This window comes from Equus przewalskii, chromosome 13 (assembly GCF_037783145.1).
Source record: "Equus przewalskii isolate Varuska chromosome 13, EquPr2, whole genome shotgun sequence".
Classification (NCBI taxonomy): domain Eukaryota; kingdom Metazoa; phylum Chordata; class Mammalia; order Perissodactyla; family Equidae; genus Equus; species Equus przewalskii.
The window spans coordinates 3,412,422-3,430,182 of record NC_091843.1 but is presented as its reverse complement, the minus strand read 5'-3'; the positions used below and the strand labels follow the sequence as shown (position 1 = coordinate 3,430,182).

Genomic DNA, 17,761 nt, shown 5'->3' with positions numbered 1-17,761 from the left:
CTAGTTGATTGATACCTTGAGGGGAATGCAGGCTGTGTGGCCAAATCTTCAGATTTTCTTAAATCGATCATTTTTTCCAAATGTGAAATTGTCACATTTTCATTCTCAGGGCAACTCCACTGGCAGGCTAGATTAGGGAGAGAGCCTCTACATTCATTTTCTCATTTATAAATTGGAGATGGTACTGCCTTCCATAGGGTCATTAGGAGACCCGATGAGAAAACAGAACCCCTAGGCCACCACACCCGGCGAGAAGTGTCAGCTACTTGTATTCTGTTGCTATTTGGTAATTCTCAGGCTTCAGAGGTTGTAATCCTGGTCTATTTGGGGCCTATCATCCACATGATTAAAAAGAATCACGGGATTACACAGGCCTTTCAAGCTTGGGGCTCAAGGAGATGATATTAAGGGGTTTTGTATATTAGAAAAAGAGAACTATCCCCCACCTCCACCAAAACCTCATGATTTCACGAAAGTGGTATACTTTTAAAAATAAATTTCAGCAAAAATAAATGAATTAACTTAAATGAAAATTTTAAGAAATCAAAAGTATAAATGCGACGCTAATTGTCAAGGTGGTGGCAGGCGACCTAAGATTGGGGAACACCATGGTCCCACCGCTTCTCCCGCCATATCCTGCCCGAGCACGGTCGGCACCAGACACCCAGCGGACTCCGCGCCCTCCCTGCTTCTAGCCGCCGGGGGAAGCGGCTGAAAGGGCGGGAGCGCAGGGCTTGGAGGGCACCAGGGTCAAGGGCAAGGGCGGGTTGCGTCCCAATCCCTCTGACCCCTGCCGAGGGACTTGGGGGACCCGACGCGCCCAATCTCGGGAGCCCGGGTTCTGCCACTTCCAGCCGGGCGGCCTGGGTTTGCGAGACTTCCTCGATCCCAGTTTCCTCCTTTGGGAAATGGAGCGTCCGAAGCTGCCATCTCCGGGATGCGGTGCACAGAGAGGAAAGACCGCGGCCTCAGAGTGCGGAGAGGCCATCTCCCACCCCGGCGCCTCCGCGCTCGGCTGCCACGAGCCGGGACTAGGCCGTCCTCCCGCCGGCCCGGGCAGCCCTATGCCTAGCGCGGGTTCTAAAATGAGGACAAAGCCCGCCCGGACCTAGCGTGCGCGCGCCGCCGTGGCCAATGGGGCGCCGGCATAGGGCTGAGTGACGGGCGGGCGCAGCCAATGAGCATGCGTCTTGTTGCGATGTGGCCCCGGCCCCGGCATTATAAAGAGCGCCACGAGTCGGCATTGTCAGGCGGCGGCGGCGCGCGGGCCCGAGCGAGTGTGTGTCGGTGGTTTGCGGGCGGCGGCGGCCTAGGAGAAGGCGTGAGGTCGCGGCGGCTCCGTCGGCGGACGGAGGCGAGGCCCGGCAGCGCAAGCGTGAGCGCGGCCAAGCCCGCGGCACTTCCCGGCGGGTGGGGACGAGCGGGCCCCGCGGCGTCATCGGCGGCGAGGTGAGCGGCCGGCCCGCGGGCGGCGGGCGGCGGGCGGGCGGGCGGGAGCGGCTCCGGCTTGACGCGCTGTGGCCGCTCGTTGCAGGAGCCGCCGCGCCCCGGCCTAGCATGTCGGAAGCGGGTGAGGAGCAGCCCATGGAGACGACGGGCGCCACCGAGAACGGACACGAGGCCGCCCCCGAGGGCGAGTCTCCGGCCGGGGCCGGCGGCGGGGCCGCGGCGGGCGCTGGAGGCGGGAGCGCGGCGCCCCCGGCCGGCAACCAGAACGGCGCGGAGGGCGACCAGATCAACGCCAGCAAGAACGAGGAGGACGCGGGGTAGGTGCGGCCGCGGCGCCGCCTTTGTTCCGGGGCGGCCTTTTGTTGGCGCCACGCGGCGGGGGGAGGGGCGGCGGGCCCGCTCGCGGCCGAGCCCGGCCCGCGCCCCCCGCCCGCGCCCGACTTTGCGGGAGTTTGTCGGCGGACTTCGGCGCCGCCCCGGGGCGCTCGCGCGGGCGGGCGGGCGGGGGGCGGGCGGCCCGGAAGCCCGGAGCGCTCGGACCCGGGGCCGCGCGGGGCCCGGGCCGCCAGGGCTGCGTAGGCGGAGTTGGCGCGCGCCCCGGCCGCGGCCTCGCTCCTCCGCCTCCCGCCGGGGGTGGAGCCTCGCTTGCAGCGCGGCCTCGGCCCCCGGAAGCCGCGAGTTCCTTGAGAGCGGGCTCTCGGAGGTGGGGAGGCCGGCTGGCGGGGCCGGTGGAAGCGAGGTGGTTAGAGAGACGGCTTGCGGTTGTGAGCGCTCAGGGCCGCACCCCTGGCCGGTTGTCGTCCTCTCCCTCATCGGGGGGTGCACAGGTTCCTGAATCTTGGTTAGGGTCAAGGTCGAGTTCGGGAGGGTAATGGAGATTTGCTAACGTTCTCGGAAGATAGAACTATTATGGACTCTTGTTCCGGGTGGTGGCTTTATTTATAGTCCTTGGGTGAACGCTTTGATAGGCCCAGTCCCTTGAAAATCACAGCTTTCTTGTAAGACTTGCTTGCCGTGTGTGTCACCCTACCATTTCAGAAAAATGTTCGTTGGTGGCTTGAGCTGGGATACCAGCAAAAAGGACCTAAAGGATTATTTTACCAAATTCGGAGAGGTCGTTGACTGTACAATAAAAATGGATCCCAACACTGGCCGGTCAAGAGGGTTTGGGTTTATCCTCTTCAAAGATGCAACTAGTGTGGAGAAGGTAATCTGGGCACTGTACATCGGCAGTCTCAGCCTGTCTTAAGAGCACTGCATTCCTAGACCGTGATTAGGTTTTGTTCTGCAGGGGTTGAGTGCTTTGGGGAAAGCGGAGTGGTTAGGAACTTGTGTTCTGTTTTTAAAAGGATTAAAAATACAGAGTAAGGGGGGGAGTGAGCGTGGGTTGGAGTGGTCCAGGAAGATGACAGTGGATGTTTACCAACTTTTCTGTCTATCCTGGACATTGGTAAAGCAAATGCTTTATTGTGAGGACTCGAAAATAACCCAAGGTTGTTACAAGATAGGCATTGTTTTAGCCCCATTTTACAGAAAACAAACTAAGGCTCAGCGAAGTTTTAATACGAGAGATCACACAACCTTAGTAAAGGTGGAGTGAGATTCCAACCCTAGCAGCCCAGCTCCAGCCTGTGCTCTCAGTCACTACTGCCTTACTTCTGGAGGAGATGGGCCTTAAACTGGGACTGACTGGGCAGGAAGAGGGGCACCCAGCATGGGCAAAGTCTAGGGGGGTTGAGGAGTGATTTATAGGTGTCTGGGTAAATCACCTGTACTTGAAGTTTGGAGAGGACTGGGTTGGGAAATCAGGTTGGGGGTAGAGTTGGAGGGGTTTGAAATGCATTTTGTGTACCTGTGTTGGAGTTTTGTGGCTCAGAGAAGGGCCTTGTCTAGCGTCATGCTGAGTTAGAACTTGATTGTCTCATATCTGAACTGAACAGGTCCTAGACCAGAAGGAGCACAGGCTGGATGGCCGTGTCATTGATCCCAAAAAGGCCATGGCCATGAAGAAGGACCCAGTAAAGAAAATTTTTGTGGGGGGTCTGAATCCAGAAGCCACTGAGGAGAAGATCAGAGAGTACTTCGGCGAGTTTGGGGAGGTGAGTATGTGGCCCTGGGAGTTGCCTAACTGCCCTGAGGTTGCCTTCTTCCTTGTCCTTGGCAGCCTTGGCTGGAGGGAGCGTTCCTTGACAAGGCTTCTTCATTCTCTTGCCTCCATGGACCTTTCTCCTGTGAGTTCCCTCTGGGCCCCTGGGGCGGGGAGGCACTAGTCCTGAGCTTTCCTTGTGTTTACAGATTGAAGCCATTGAGCTTCCAATGGATCCAAAGTCGAACAAAAGACGAGGCTTTGTTTTCATCACTTTTAAAGAAGAGGAACCTGTGAAGAAGGTTCTGGAGAAAAAGTTTCACACCATCAGTGGAAGTAAGGTAAGGTGTCCCCAGCTGTGTGCTTGGCCTGCCACTGGAGAGCTGGCCCCTGCAGGTGTGCATTAGGGGTCCAGCTACCTCCAAGAGCTTTCCAGGGTTATCTGCCCTTACCATTTGCCTGCCATGTCTGCTGCCCTGATAGGGGCAGGCACATGGTTTTGTCCTTTAAGGAGCTCCTCAGCTGATAGGCCTGGCAGTAAACACAGGAAGTGAGGGAAGCAGGGGAGGAAGGGTGGCTTCTGTGGGACAGGCAGAACCTACTGAGTAGCCCCTTGGACTCCTGATTTAAAGCTGTAAGTCAAGGGTTCTAGACCTGGAGTCCCAGGTGTATAAGGCCCCAGAAGATTCTAGAACTTCTGCCATTCACTGATTTCTCTTGTGGTGAAGTCTTTTCCTGCTGTGGACACTGCTGCAGAACTTTTCTCCAACCAAATCAGAGTTTGCATCCGTCCCCTTTGTGGTTTGGTCAGCCCCCATCCCAGGCAAAGATCCTTTCCAAAGAGCTCCCTGGGTCCTGACCAGCTTATATCCGGGGCCAGTTTTGCCTTTAAATGAGCAGAGTCCTCTGCATTGAGAATTGCAGTTCTTTCCCCTGAACTCTGGTCAGGAGAGAGGGTAGTTCATGCTTTGAGTATTCTCCAGGTGGCCAGGAGGCGGTTGGGAGTTGAGGGTGTGGCTCACTGTGGCAGGGTGTGGCAGGCTCTGTCTGAGCAGGAGTGGCAGCCAGATAAGGTGGGACAGGTAGGGTGGGGCTCCTGGAAGCCTCAGTCCTGGCTGGGAATTTGGAAAGATTGGATTCTGAATTGGGCCCTTAATTTTACGTAAAATGAGATTGGAGCTGCGAGGCAGTTTGGTAAGACATTATCCCATTAATTGTTAAGCCAGTGACAGTGACACACAGGGAGGCCTTTTTCTCAGGAAGAGCCACAAGGGCAGCATTAGTCAAACTGCTGATAGTAGGTTTTGAAATAAGTGTATTTAGTTGTATTCAGCATTTTTAATTTGATAGGATAGAAAACAACAGATTGCATCACTGGGTGGGGGTAATTTGCCACTTTGTTGTAGGCAGATGCTTGTACGGGGACACCTTGGTAAGATGAACTTTTTTTTTTTAACTGAATTTAATGGGGGAGGGGTTGTATGTGTCAGGGTACTTTGTCTAAAGAATACACTTAATGATTTATTTAAGCCGGAGCAGTGAAAGGTCCTTGACCCTACCCCCACCCACAGCGGGCAGATTTTTGAGCAAAAAGGAAATTGACTCTTTGGGCCCTGAGGGGACACAGACATCTGGCCCACCCAACCACAGAGCAGTGTGGCTGGGGGAGGGATAGCAGGATGGCCTCTAGCAAGCCCTGCCTTGAGCCTCAGTGGCTTTCTTCTTCTGTAAGTTGGAGGTCATGACCATCATCCCAGTAGTGTATTTGAGTGGAATGCTTCATTTTTTCTGTAAAAAGAAAAAAGAGAAATTCTTGTTAACTCTCTAAGGACCCTCATCTGGGAAGCCGCCTCTGACCCCTTTGCTGGTAGGACTAAGGAGGCACCAGGCCTAACGCCTGTAGTGTCTTGCTACATTGGGCTGGCATTGGCCTGGCTGACCCTCTCCTCCCAGTTCTTAGACATCGGGCTGCCCCAGGACTGCCATCAGCTGACCTAGGGTTGTATTGATCATCCCCTGGATGTGTTCTCTGGGGAAAAGTTTGAGGCAAAAAGGCCCTAGTGTGAGTCTTGGTCTGTCTAGATTATAGATGTGGCTCTGAGAGCTTTTAGCCCAAATGTGGCTTCCCATCCCAGCATATTTTTGTCTTTTTGGTAAGATTTTTTATTTTTTTCCTTTTTTCTCCAAAAGCCCGCTGGCACATAGTTGTATATTCTTCGTTGTGGGTCCTTCTAGTTGTAGCACGAGAGACGCTGCCCCAGTGTGGTTTGATGAGCAGTGCCATGTCTGTGCCGAGGATTCGAACCAACGAAACACTGGGCAGCCTGCAGCGGAGTGCGCAAACTCAACCACTCGGCCACGGGGCCAGCTCCCCAGCGTATTTTTTAATTGAGCAGACAGACCAGATCTGCCATCTGAATGTTTGTCAGTGAAGGTTTTTGTGCGCTCTGTGCCCACAGCTTGTCCTAGCAACCTGACCCACTGTCTTCTTGGCTTTCAGTGTGAAATCAAGGTGGCTCAGCCCAAAGAGGTCTATCAACAGCAGCAGTATGGCTCTGGGGGTCGCGGGAACCGAAACCGAGGGAACCGAGGCAGCGGTGGTGGCGGTGGAAGTGGAGGAGGTGAGTGGAGCTGGGATGAAGATGGGTCCTGTTTCCCTGCCTGCATGGAGCTTCTGTTGCCTGTCTCGGGGCCTCTGGCCTCGGTGCTCATTGCAGCAGGGTGGGCAGGAGCAGGAATGGTGCTGCTGAGTCGAGGCTGTGCTGCTGCTTGAAGTGGAAGAGCCCGTTTCCTCCTGTGGCCGGGGGCCCCAGGGCAGAGGGGGCAGTGGCACTGCACTCTGAGGGAGGGGGGGCATGAGGGGGTTGGCTCTGTGGCTGTCTTGAGTCTTGGTGTACCCGTGGGCGGGTGGTCAGAAGGTAGGGCAGGGCTGTGCCAGGCGCTTTGTCTCCTTCAGTCCTAGGCCCCTCTGACTCCAAAGCCTGAACTCCATCCTTTTTAGGGCTAAGCTGCCAGGGAGGGTGGGGGTGATCAGAGGGTGGTTTGAGTGAGAGTCAGCTCCTGCCTCATCCGCCCCGAGTGAAGTTAGTGTGACGTTCTCTCTGGGCCTTCCCACCCCCAGCTTGGGTCACTGCAGGTGCAGGGCCGGGCCCAGGGCCCTCTACACCAGGACAGTAGCCCCTTGGCTTCTACCTCTGAGTTGCCATAGTAACCCCGCCACCCAAAGGGCAGGATTCCCTCCATCCTAGCTCCTGCGTGTGCTAAATGGTCCATGGGCCCCTGTGCCCTGCTCCCCCCACAGGTCAGAGTCAGAGTTGGAATCAGGGCTACGGCAGCTACTGGAACCAGGGCTACGGCTACCAGCAGGGCTACGGGCCCGGCTATGGCGGCTACGACTACTCGCCCTATGGCTATTACGGCTACGGCCCCGGCTACGACTACAGTAAGTAGGAGAGAGGGAGGCCCCATCCGTTCACCCACCCTGGGAGGCAGGACAGACAGTGCAGGGGCCATTGGCAGCAGGGGCTTTGGAGTCCGACAGGCTGGGCTTTGTGGCCTGGCTCAGCCACTGTGGAGCTTACACCACTTTTGAGCTCTTGAGCTTGTGGGTTTCAGAAAGGTGGGGAAGATATCCCTACCGGACAGGTCGTTGGCTCCCGTGAGGATGCACATCAAGCGCCTGGCACAGGGGGAAATGCTCAGTAAGTCGTAGCTGCTATCACTGTTGTTCTTGTCTCTAGGTCAGGGTAGTACAAATTACGGGAAGAGCCAGCGACGCGGTGGCCATCAGAATAACTACAAGCCATACTGAGGCTTCGGCAGGAGTGCCCGACCGACCGCACACGCTTTGTTTGGATATCGAGTGAACACAAACAATTATGTACCAAATTTAACTTGGCATACTTTCTATGGCCTGTCCCATGTGCATCTTATTTAAAATGTCCCCTGGAAATCACTCTCCTGTTTACTATTTCCAGAGCTCTAGTTGTTTAGGCAGCGTGTGGTGTCTCAGAGGCCGGAGCGGTATTATGGGCTGATTTTATCACCGGGTTACGCAGAACCAGATTAGAGAGTGCTTCCCGCTGCCGCTCTGCAGCCTGGACCTGTGGACCCTGGTTGTAAAGAGTAAATTGTATCTTAGGAAACCAGTGTCACCTTTTTTTCACCTTTTAATTTTATATTATTTGTGTCATACATTTCCTGTAATGGAAGTGTTAATTTTACTGTACTTTTTGGTACCTTTTGGGAATCTAATGTATTGTAAGGTATTTTACACGTGTCCTGATTTTGCCACGACCTGGATATTGAAGCTATCCAAGCTTTTGAAATAAAAATTTAAAAACCCCCAAGCCTGGGTGAGTGTGGGGCATGCTGTGAAGTGGGGCGGGGCCAGGTGCTCCTGAGCTCCAGGATCCTCCGTGACCTAACAGCATCCTTTTGGCATAACCACACATTTTCCGCATCCTTGGTTAGTTTCCTTTAATGACTATCCTGCCCAGGATTTGAGCCCCTTTTTTAAAGGAAATGGTTTGGCGGTTCGAGGCAGCTGTTCAAGGGAATGAAAGTGGTGTAATGAGGGTTACCACCCCTAGTGGGCACCCTGCCCCCAGGGCAGTGTGACTCTGGAGCACCTTGGAACACCTACCTACCTGTCTTGACTTGCCAGTGGAAACTGACTTCGAGCAAGGACAGTGTCCTGGGGGCCAGCTGGATTTGGGCATGAGGATGCTCCCTCCTGGTCGGCACATAACAGCCTGCTCTTGAGGGCCTATTTGCTGGCTGGACTGGAACCCCCCAAGTCTAGTGGTTGAGGCCTAAGACTAGCTGGTGGCAAGAGGCAGCAGTTGACTGGAGCTTTAGGTGGATGAAGGCCAGGCAAAGGGATTTTTGTTTCTCCTCACCTCCAGGGGGAACTGGCTGGGGGGGAAGCAAAGCTGCTCCTGCCCTCTTGCCCCAGCTATCAAATGCAAACTAAGTATTTTGGAGATTTTTCTGGTGGGGAGTAGGTGGAGAGAGCCCAAGGCAGCCAGAGCCTCTCAAGTGTTGAAACTACTCTGTGGGAAGGGGTCATCACTCAGAACAAAGTGTTTACAAACAAAAGGTTTGGAATGAAGGAGCCACTGCTGATGGTAAGGATCCCAGTTCTGGGTCTCCAAGAACAAGAAGCAAGGCGCACTCACCTAGAGGAGGACTCAGCAGGGCTGCCTCAGGCTGGAGCCTCAGCGTCTCACAACTTCTCATCTTTTCTTCCATGTCTGAGAAAGAGCACAGCCACCCAAACTGGTGAAGTTTTCTCCTCTGAAGACCCCTGCTGCCTTCACTGTCTAAGCTGCTTAGCTTTGGAGATTGGGCCCACTGGCCTGTCCTGGTCCATGTCCCAGCCTTTACCCCATGCGTATGGGTTACCAGCCACAGGGTCAGTAACAATTTCCTGAAAAGACAAAACTATCCCCCAGATTTCCTGTGACTTCACGCTTAACTCAAACTTCCTCTGTACACAGAAACCTAAGCTAGTTCTGTGCCCAGTCAGCCTCTCTTCCCCCAGGCTGCTGGCAAATATGCTCCCTTGCACCAGCATTTCCCCAAACACCTCCAGTTGTGTCGAGTGGGAGTTGGGCCCCCTTAGCTCCAGAATTCTGGGGGCAGCAGTGAACTAACCTAGAGGTGGAAGACCTGGGCTGCCTGCTGGGCTGCTCTGCTCTCTACCAGGAGATAGGATGTTGCCTATTATAGATTCCTCGTAAGTAGATTTAGAGGAGGACCTGGGCTGACCTTGACGTTCCTAGGTGATGAACGTGGAGAAGAATTTCATTTTGCATTCACTCAGTCCTGGTGTGAATCTCATTTCAAGCTACTCAGGAGCTGAGGGTGACCTAATCTCAAAGCATAAAGCTCCTGCTGGCCACATCTCACAGTGGCTTAATTTAAGCACATGTAATGGGGTCTCCCGCTGTAATGTAATGGCTGGGCCCATAAGCCCAAGCCCTGCTTCCCTAGTCCTGCATCCCACACGGGTGCCCACTCAGGCCGGGTGGGTGGGGGCACAGGTAGGGATAGAGGCGGCCTGGGCCAGGACGACCCCTCTCCACTTGAGCTCCTTGCTCCCTGCACTGTCCAGAGGATACCCACTCAGCCATCTGCTCCCTGGGCATGCTGCTGGGAGGTTCTAGCTACTAACCCCAGGTGGATTCTAGAGAAGTGTTGGGCTCCAAACTCACCTGTTAGGATGGCATCCAGCTTTGCCACCACGTGTTGTGCATTGTCCAAGCTGAAGCACATTGGGGGCTTAAACTTGAGGACGTTCCTCCCAGGGCCATCAGTGCTCAGCAAAATGTAGTTCTCCTTCAGCCTGTGAGGACAGGACACAGCAGGGCCCCGTTGCCCACCAGCCAAGGGCCCTTCAGGGCCTTCCTTAGACTGGCCTTGTGGCTGGAGCTCCAGCCACACTGCCCCTGGAGCCCCTCACAGGGCGGTTCCCACTGTGATGTGGCACTGGCTTTCCCCTGCCAAACTCCTACCCATCCTTTGTGGCCCCAGCATCAATGGCCCCTGCCTGGAGTGCCCTGCACCTGGCCTTGAGCCTGTTGTCCCCCAGAGCAGGGGCCTTGCCTCATCTATCCCTGGAGCCTCAGTCTAGGCCAGGCCAAGGCTAGCCACAGGGCTACAGTGTGGACAGCAGGTGTCCCTACATTTTTCCATCTTGTGTACAGTCTACGTGACGTGTATGTTTACTTTTTATGTGGGAAATGTCCAGCATTTACAGAATAGTGTAATGAAGCCCACGCATCCCTCATCTAGCTTCAGGAACTTCCCTGCCCACAAGTCATCATGCAATCCCAGATGAGGACTATCCAGTTTTAATGTGCATTTCTTTTTAGGAAAATGACTTTATCCTCCTTAACGTTATCATTGGTACCTAAAAATGGTTTGTAATATTCCATATTTACACTTTTAACCTATGAAGGTATTCTGGCCACTGAGAGAAGGGTTCTGACGTGATTGTATTTGCATTCTCTCACCCCACCCCCCTTTAATTTCTTTTATTTTGAAGTCTTGCCAGGAGCAGGGTGTCCTCAGTCTGCCTTCTGGCTTTCTCCCTCTCCTGTTCTTCCTGGCACTGACTATGGCCATGCTGGAAGGAACAAGATCTAGACTTCAAATCCAGTTCTGCCACCTACTCGCAGGGTGACTGCGGGTGCAACAGCCAGCCCTGGTTCCAGTGTCCTTGCTGAGCTGGAGAAACCACCAGGGTGGCTGTGAGGTGGAGCATGTCAGGCTTGCCATTCCTCTGGCTCCCTCCTTCCCACTGACCATGCTGCATGCCTGAGCCCCAAAGGACTCCCTGGGGGAAAAGGTGGGTGTGCGGGCCGTGTGCCTGACCAGCAGAAAAGGCAGGGACTGGACGGCCATTTTGGAGGGGTCAGCCTCAAAAACCGAGTGGAGGGCAAAATTTTTACATCAATACTGTTTATGTGAATGAAATACACAGGGTGATGCACGTTTCACAATCTGAATAAGGACACATCAAGCACTAGAAGGGTTTTCCAAGGTGGGGGAAGGAGGTAGGAGTGAGGAATAGCGATAAAAAGGGACTAACAAGAGGGAGGGTCCTGAGGCTCAGGTCCTGCCTAGATTCTAGTGAAGGAAAATGCAGATGGGCTGGGGCAGGGGCTTCTGAGTCATCTGGACACCCCCAAAACCTGTGACTCTGGAAATGGGGAGCCTCGAGTCTGGTTCCGCCACAACCTGCAGTGTGGCTCTGGAGAAGCTGCTTCCCTAGGGCAGCTTGGGTCGTGGCGTTGGGACTGCCCGGGGCTGAGAGCCTCTCCAGCCTGGGCATTCTCAGCAGAGGCGGCTGCTCACGCTGCCACTGCCCCGCGCCTGCCTGAAGCCGGTGCTGCCAGGCACTGGGCATGGCTGACAGGGCCGCCCCCTCCCCCTCAGAGGCCCAGCTGCTGCCTCCTTCAGTCAACCCTCTGTGGGTCCAGAGTGCCTGAGAACACGGTGGATGAAAGGAGAGGCAAGAGGGGAGGCGCCTTCCCAGTCAGGGTCCTAGACACCACAAAGGCAAATTGTCTCAAAAAGTACCTGGACACCAAGTAGTCAGCCTCTTCAGTTGCTGGTGTCCTTGTGGCCTTGTCTTTGATTAGATCCACACCAACGAAGAGCCCGACGCCCCTGGAGCAGAAGGCAAGCTCTCAAGAGACCAGGCCTTCGGGGCCACAGTCCTGCTCTTATCCTCCACCTGGGCCTCAGCCAAGCCCACCCTGGAGTCCACCAGAGCTTGTACCTCTGCCTCCCGGGGAGGCTGAGAGCTGGAGGGACCCTCAGAGGGTGGTGAAACAGTTGCAAGAAAGAACTAATGCGGGGGGACCTTAGCGTGGACAGAGGAAAGGTTGGGGGTCAGAGCTCAGTTTGATCCTGGCTCCCCCGCGCTGCCTCCACAAGTATCATTTTGGGCAACAGCCCCTCTCAGTGCTTCAGTTCCTCCTCTGTAGAGTGGAGATAAAAATCCCCCCATCCCAAGCGAAAGAGGAAACCATGCCAGGCCCCTGGCAGGTGCTCGGTTAGTGGTGACTGCTGCTCGAGCCTCACCTGATGTCCCCGATGATGGGGTGTTTGGCTTTCTGCTGCCCAAGGAGCTCCATCAGGAAGCTGCCCACACAGGCGGCATGAGCCTGCAGCTGCTCTTTCTCCAAGACATCCAGGACGGCCAGCCCCACAGCGCAGGACACCGGGCTGCCCCCAAACTGAGTCAGGGGACAAAGGTCAGACACCCAGCAAAGAGGGCCATGCCCCAGTGACGGTGAGGGCAGCAGAGCTGCCACACACATTCCAAGGGCAGTGTTGAGAGCACAGGTCTGAACCCCTCAGGACTCAGAGCGATCAGCAGTAAATGGGGTTCTCCTGAGGTCCCCATGGGCTGTCCCGCCTTTCCAGGTGCTAACGTGACTGTAGCCCAGGTCAGGGGTGCAGTAGGAGCCCTGAGAAGATGCAGAATCAGAGGAGAGGGTGTACTGTGCGTTCCCACAGAGCTCGTTTTGGTCCAGAGACTTTAGGGCCCCATCTCACGGGCTGGCCCCAGACCCCATCAGACTAGTTCCCATCACCTCCTTCATCACCTGCTAGTTCTATAACCTCCTTGAGGGCCAAGAGAAACGTGCCAGGACCACACCCAGGAAAAGTCACTCTCTGGTATGAGCTCAAGACTCTGCTGGTTAAGCCCAGGGCAGATTTTAGGGCACAGACCACAAGCTGGCTGCCTGTGGGCCATGTGCAGCCTGAGTCGTCGTCTTGTTTGGCTTGTGTAGCATTATTAAAAGTTTTGAATTAGGTGCTAATGATGTAAAATAAGAGACTTAACACAAACATATGTCTTTCCAACTTAAACCTGGCCTATCAGGCTGCACTGGGCATCAGCTGTCCCCGTCAGGCACCCTGAGCGCTCTCACTCACTTCCCCTCACTTGCGCCTGCCTAAGTCTGAGTGCGGACCTGTGTTGTAGAGTCAGGAGCAAGGGTTTCTCCTGCAGGCCATCCTTTTTTTTAAATTACATCTTTAAAAAAAATCAAGTTAATTGAGATATAATTTATATACAGTAACCTTCATACAATCACACACCACATAACGTTTCCGTCAACGAAGGACCACATATACGATGGAGGTCCCATCAGATTAGTACCATACAGCCAAGGCGTGCAGTAGGCTATACCATCTGGGTTTGTGTAAGTATACTCTATGATGTTTGCACTAGACAAAATTGCCTAATGCTGCATTTCTCAGAACGTACCCCTGTCGTCAAGCGATGCATGACAGTATATTTAAAGTGTATAGCTCAGTGTGATTTGACAAATGTATATACCCGTGGAACCTCCACCACAATGAAGATACAAAACATTTCCATCACTCCCCAAAGTTCCACGTGCTCCACTTCACTACTGGCCCAGGCAACCACTGATCTGCTTTCTGTCACTATCGTTTTTGCCTTTTCCAGAATGTCATATGAATGGAATCACAGAATATATACCCTTTTGTGCCTGGCTGCTTCTGCTCAACATGTTTTTGAAATTTATCCATATTGTTTTGTGTATTGGTAGTTTCTTTTCTTGCTACACAGTATTCCATTGTATGGACATACCACAATTTGTTTATCCAATCTCCTGTTGATGGACCCTTGGGTTATTTCAATTTTTGACTATTATGAATAAAACTCTTATGAACATTTATGACAAATCTTTTTGTAGACATATGTTCTTATTTCTCTTGGGTAAATACCTAGGAGTGGAACTACTGGGTTGTATGATAAATGTATGTTTCACTTTATAAAAAGCTGTGAAACTGTTTTCCAAAGTGGTTGTGCCATACTGCATTCCTACCATTAGTCTATGAAATTCCACTTGCTCCACATTGTCAGAAACATTTGGAATTGTCATTCTTTTAAGTTGCAGCCATTCTAATGGGTGTGTACTGGTATCCTGTAGACCATCTTGAAAATGTACATGCAGTGCTTCATACTTGAGATCATAAAAAGCTTCCTAGGCGGTTCTGCTAATGAAAGAGCTTTCTGATATGTCCAAGACAAATTATGTATGGAAGGGACACAGGGATGGACTGATGCTACTTATTGTATAAAATATTAACTGTGAACTCGTTAAAAGGTGGAGTGTCTATCTACTAGTAGCATCTTTGGTTTAGAATTGTGACCTGGCCAAGATGCTGAACTAGCACAATAGATAGATCTTTCCCCCGAGATCACCCCAGAGGAAAAACAGAAAGCAAATGAACAAAAGCTCTGACACAGTCCTGCGACTCTAGAAGGCCATGCATATGCCTAGGGATATGTTCATGCCCAGTGCTATGTGCATGTTCAGGAAAGACCTGAAGAGCTCTAAGCTCTCACCACTGGCTACCTTGAGGCTCTGCAGAAGGAGGAAGTAAAGGTGAAGACAGAGTTGTAAGCTTGGCTGAGTGTTGAAGGCGTGCTCCAACACACACATAGAGCCGCTTATCAAAGCTGAGACTTCCTGGGTTCCAGCATTTAATGAGATGTCTGTCTAGTTATTAGATGATCACTGAGAGCAAATCAAGCAGAGACTACAGTGTTTATGCATGACAAACAACACAGACTTTACAGCTTTCAGAAAAGTCACTATATAAACAACAGAAAGCAACAAAAACAAACCATGAGGAGGGAATATAATTTGAAAGTTGCCACATTATATTATCTAAAATGTCCAGTTTTCAAGAGAAAATTATGAAACATGCAAAGAATGAGGAAAGCATGGCCCATATACAAGGAGGGAAGAAAGTAATCAACAGAAACTGTCCCAGTTCCTGAGGAAGGCCAGATGTTGGCCTTATTAGACAAAGACTTTAAATCAAATGTTATAAATATGTTGAAAGAACTAAAGGAAACCATATCTAAAGAACTAAAAAGCATGAAAATGATGTCTTGCCAAATATTGACTATTAATTAAGAGATAGAAATCATAAAAAAGAACCAAATAGATATTCTGGAGTTGAAAAGCATAAGTAACTGAAATGAAGAATTCCCTAGAGAGGCTCAGCAGCAGATTGGGCAGGAAGATGAGACAATCAGCAAACTCGAAGATACGTCAATTGAGATTGTCTAGTCTGAAAACCAGAAAGAAAAAAGAGTGAGAAAAATGAACAGAGCATCAGAGACCTGTGGGACACAACCAGGCATACCCACATACGCCAATGGGAGTTCTGGAAGGAGAAGAGAGAAAGGGAAAAAAAGAAAATTTGAAGAGATAATTGTCAAAAACTTCCCAAATTTGATTAAAAAACAAAACACAACAAACCCAACAACAATCTACACATCCAAGAGCTCAATAAACTCCAAGTAGAATAAACTAATGAGTTCCATACTTAGACACAACATAACCAAACTATTAAAACACAGAGGTGGGTGGAATGGGTGAGGGGGGTCAAAAGGTAGAAACTTCCAGTTAGAAAATCAGTAAGTCGTGGGGATGTAATGTACAGCATGGTGACTATAGTTAATAATAACCATATTATATATTTGAAACTTGCTGAGAGAGTAGATCTTAAAGGTTCTCATCACGAGAAAAAAAATTGTAACTGTGAAGTGTTGGATGTTAACTAGACTTATTGTGGTGATCATTTCATTATGTTGTGCATACCTGAAACTAGTATCTTGTGTGTCAGTTATACCTCAATTAAAAAAAGATTCAATTCCCAGTGAACATAGAGAAATAAAAATATGTATATACTTAATAGCCTCAAAACACATGAAGCAAAAATTGATAGTATTATGGGGAAAAACTGATCAGTTTTTCATCATAGTGTGAGATTTCAACACACAGCTCTCAATTATTAATAATAAGAAAAAAATCCAGCAAGAATATAGACGATTCAAACAACACAATTAGCAAGTGTGACCTAAGAGACATTACAGAGTTCTGCAGACACTTAGAGAACACACATTTTTCTCGAGGACATGCAGAACAATCAAGTACCAGATCACCCAGCACATTTTACAGAGTAAGTATCAAAGAATAAACATCACACAAGACATGACGTTTGACCTCAGTGGTGTTGGTAAGAAGTTAATAAGATTGGAAAAACCTAAAATTGAATGATAACACAGTAGTTCTCAAACTTTTCATTTTAGAATCTCTTTACACTCTCAAAAATGATTGAGGAACCCAAAGAGCTTTTGTTTGTATGGATTATATCTATTAATATTTACTGTATAGAAATTAAAACTGAGAAATCTGAAAAATATTAATATCAAAATAATAAATTAACTTTATGCCATTTGAGAATAATTTAAAAACTCACTGCATGTTATCATAAAATATATTTACAAAAAAAAATTAGAAGTGGCCTTATTTGTACATGTTTGCAAATCTCCTAAATGTCTGGCCTAATGAAAGACAGCTGGAGTCTCATATTTGTTTCAGCATCAATCTGTTGTGGTGTCACATGCATCATGTAGCCTTGGAACACTCCACTACATACCTGGGAGAGGAGGAGAGTGAAAAAGGCAAATAACATGTATTATTATCCAAGTAGGTCTTACTCTGCAGATCCCTGAAAGGGTCTTGGAGATCCTCAGGATCTGGATAACACTTGTGAGAACCTCTGTGATAATGGAACAATATATATTAAAATTTGTGAGATACAGTAAAAGTGCTGGAGGGAAATGTATAGGCTTAAATATTTATATTAACAGAGAAAACAGTTAAGTATCCATCTTAAGAAATTAGGAAACAACAACATAACAAACCCCAAAGAAAGCAGAAGGAAAGAAAACAAGAGAAGAAGGGACTCAAACAAATACTGTAAATGGAAAGGGAACATGATAAAGATTAAAAAGATACTAAGAAAGCATTAACAATAACCCTATGTCAACAATTTTGAACACTCTTGAAAGAGACAAACTTCTAGGAAAATACAACTCACCAGAACTAACCCAAGAAGAAATGAAAAGCTTGAAGACTGCTATATAACTTTTAAAGAAATTGAAGCAGCAATTAAGTATCTTCCCACAAAGAAAACAAGGCCCTGGGGCCAGCCCCGTGGCCGAGTGGTTAAGTTCGAGCCCTCTGCTTCTGGTTTCGCCAGTTTGGATCCTGGGTGCAGACCTAGCACCATTCATCAGGCCATGCTGAGGCAGCGTCCCACATGCCACAACCAGAAGGACCTACAACTGGAATATACAACTATGTACTGGGGGGCTTTGGGGAGAAGAAGAAGAAGAAAAAAGAAGATTGGCAACAGATGGTAGCTCAAGTGCCAATCTTTTAAAAAAACCCAAAAAACCACAAGGCCCAGATGGTTTTATACATAGTTACCAAACTTTCAAAGAATAGATCATCCCAATTTTATGTAAAAGGGAAAGAAGAAATACTTCCCGACTCATCTACAAGGCTGGTATAACCCAGATACCAAAACCAAAGATACTGTAAGAAAAAAATGAGAGTCACATTTTACTCCTGAAAATAGATGCCAAATTCATAAATAAAATATACGCAAATAACGTATAAAGATGATAATACTCCATGTCCAAGTTGGATTTGTCCCAGGTATGTAAAGATGGTTCAATGTTAGAAAAATCATAAATATAATTCAACATATTAACAGATTAAAAGAGAAAAAAATGACTTCAATAGATGCATAAAAAGAACAGGATAAAATTCAACACCTATTCATAATAAAATCTCTTAGGGGGCAGAC

The 17,761-nt window shown here is 50.1% G+C and overlaps 2 protein-coding genes across 6 annotated transcripts in view; one reads left to right on the top strand and one right to left on the bottom strand.

Annotated features, from left to right (window-relative positions):
• Positions 1–1,183: 1,183 nt before the first annotated feature.
• Positions 1,184–7,884, top strand: HNRNPAB (heterogeneous nuclear ribonucleoprotein A/B). Of its 2 annotated transcripts, XM_070570145.1 has the most exons (8): positions 1,184–1,449; positions 1,535–1,766; positions 2,488–2,656; positions 3,390–3,548; positions 3,745–3,876; positions 6,036–6,156; positions 6,837–6,977; positions 7,276–7,884. In XM_070570145.1, the coding sequence occupies exons 2-8, from the start codon at positions 1,558–1,560 to the stop codon at positions 7,344–7,346; spliced, it is 1,002 nt and encodes a 333-aa protein (XP_070426246.1). In that variant the 5' UTR covers positions 1,184–1,449; positions 1,535–1,557; the 3' UTR covers positions 7,347–7,884. The 2 variants fall into 2 exon arrangements, with proteins under 2 accessions (XP_070426246.1, XP_070426247.1); XM_070570146.1 differs by lacking the exon at positions 6,837–6,977.
• The window catches only part of PHYKPL (5-phosphohydroxy-L-lysine phospho-lyase), a 25,460-nt gene continuing 12,532 nt past the window's right edge, over positions 4,834–17,761 (bottom strand). For 2 of the 4 annotated variants that reach the window (XM_070570130.1, XM_070570132.1), the window contains 5 exons: positions 12,131–12,285; positions 11,624–11,713; positions 9,754–9,884; positions 8,716–8,790; positions 4,834–5,323 (listed from right to left, as the gene is read on the bottom strand). In XM_070570130.1, the coding sequence (XP_070426231.1) occupies positions 5,244–5,323; positions 8,716–8,790; positions 9,754–9,884; positions 11,624–11,713; positions 12,131–12,285 (531 nt within the window). In that variant the 3' untranslated portion in view covers positions 4,834–5,243. Of the gene's footprint in view, positions 5,324–8,490; positions 8,791–9,753; positions 9,885–11,623; positions 11,714–12,130; positions 12,286–17,761 lie in introns of those variants that run through there. The other 2 variants (XM_070570128.1, XM_070570131.1) reach the window with 1 other exon arrangement.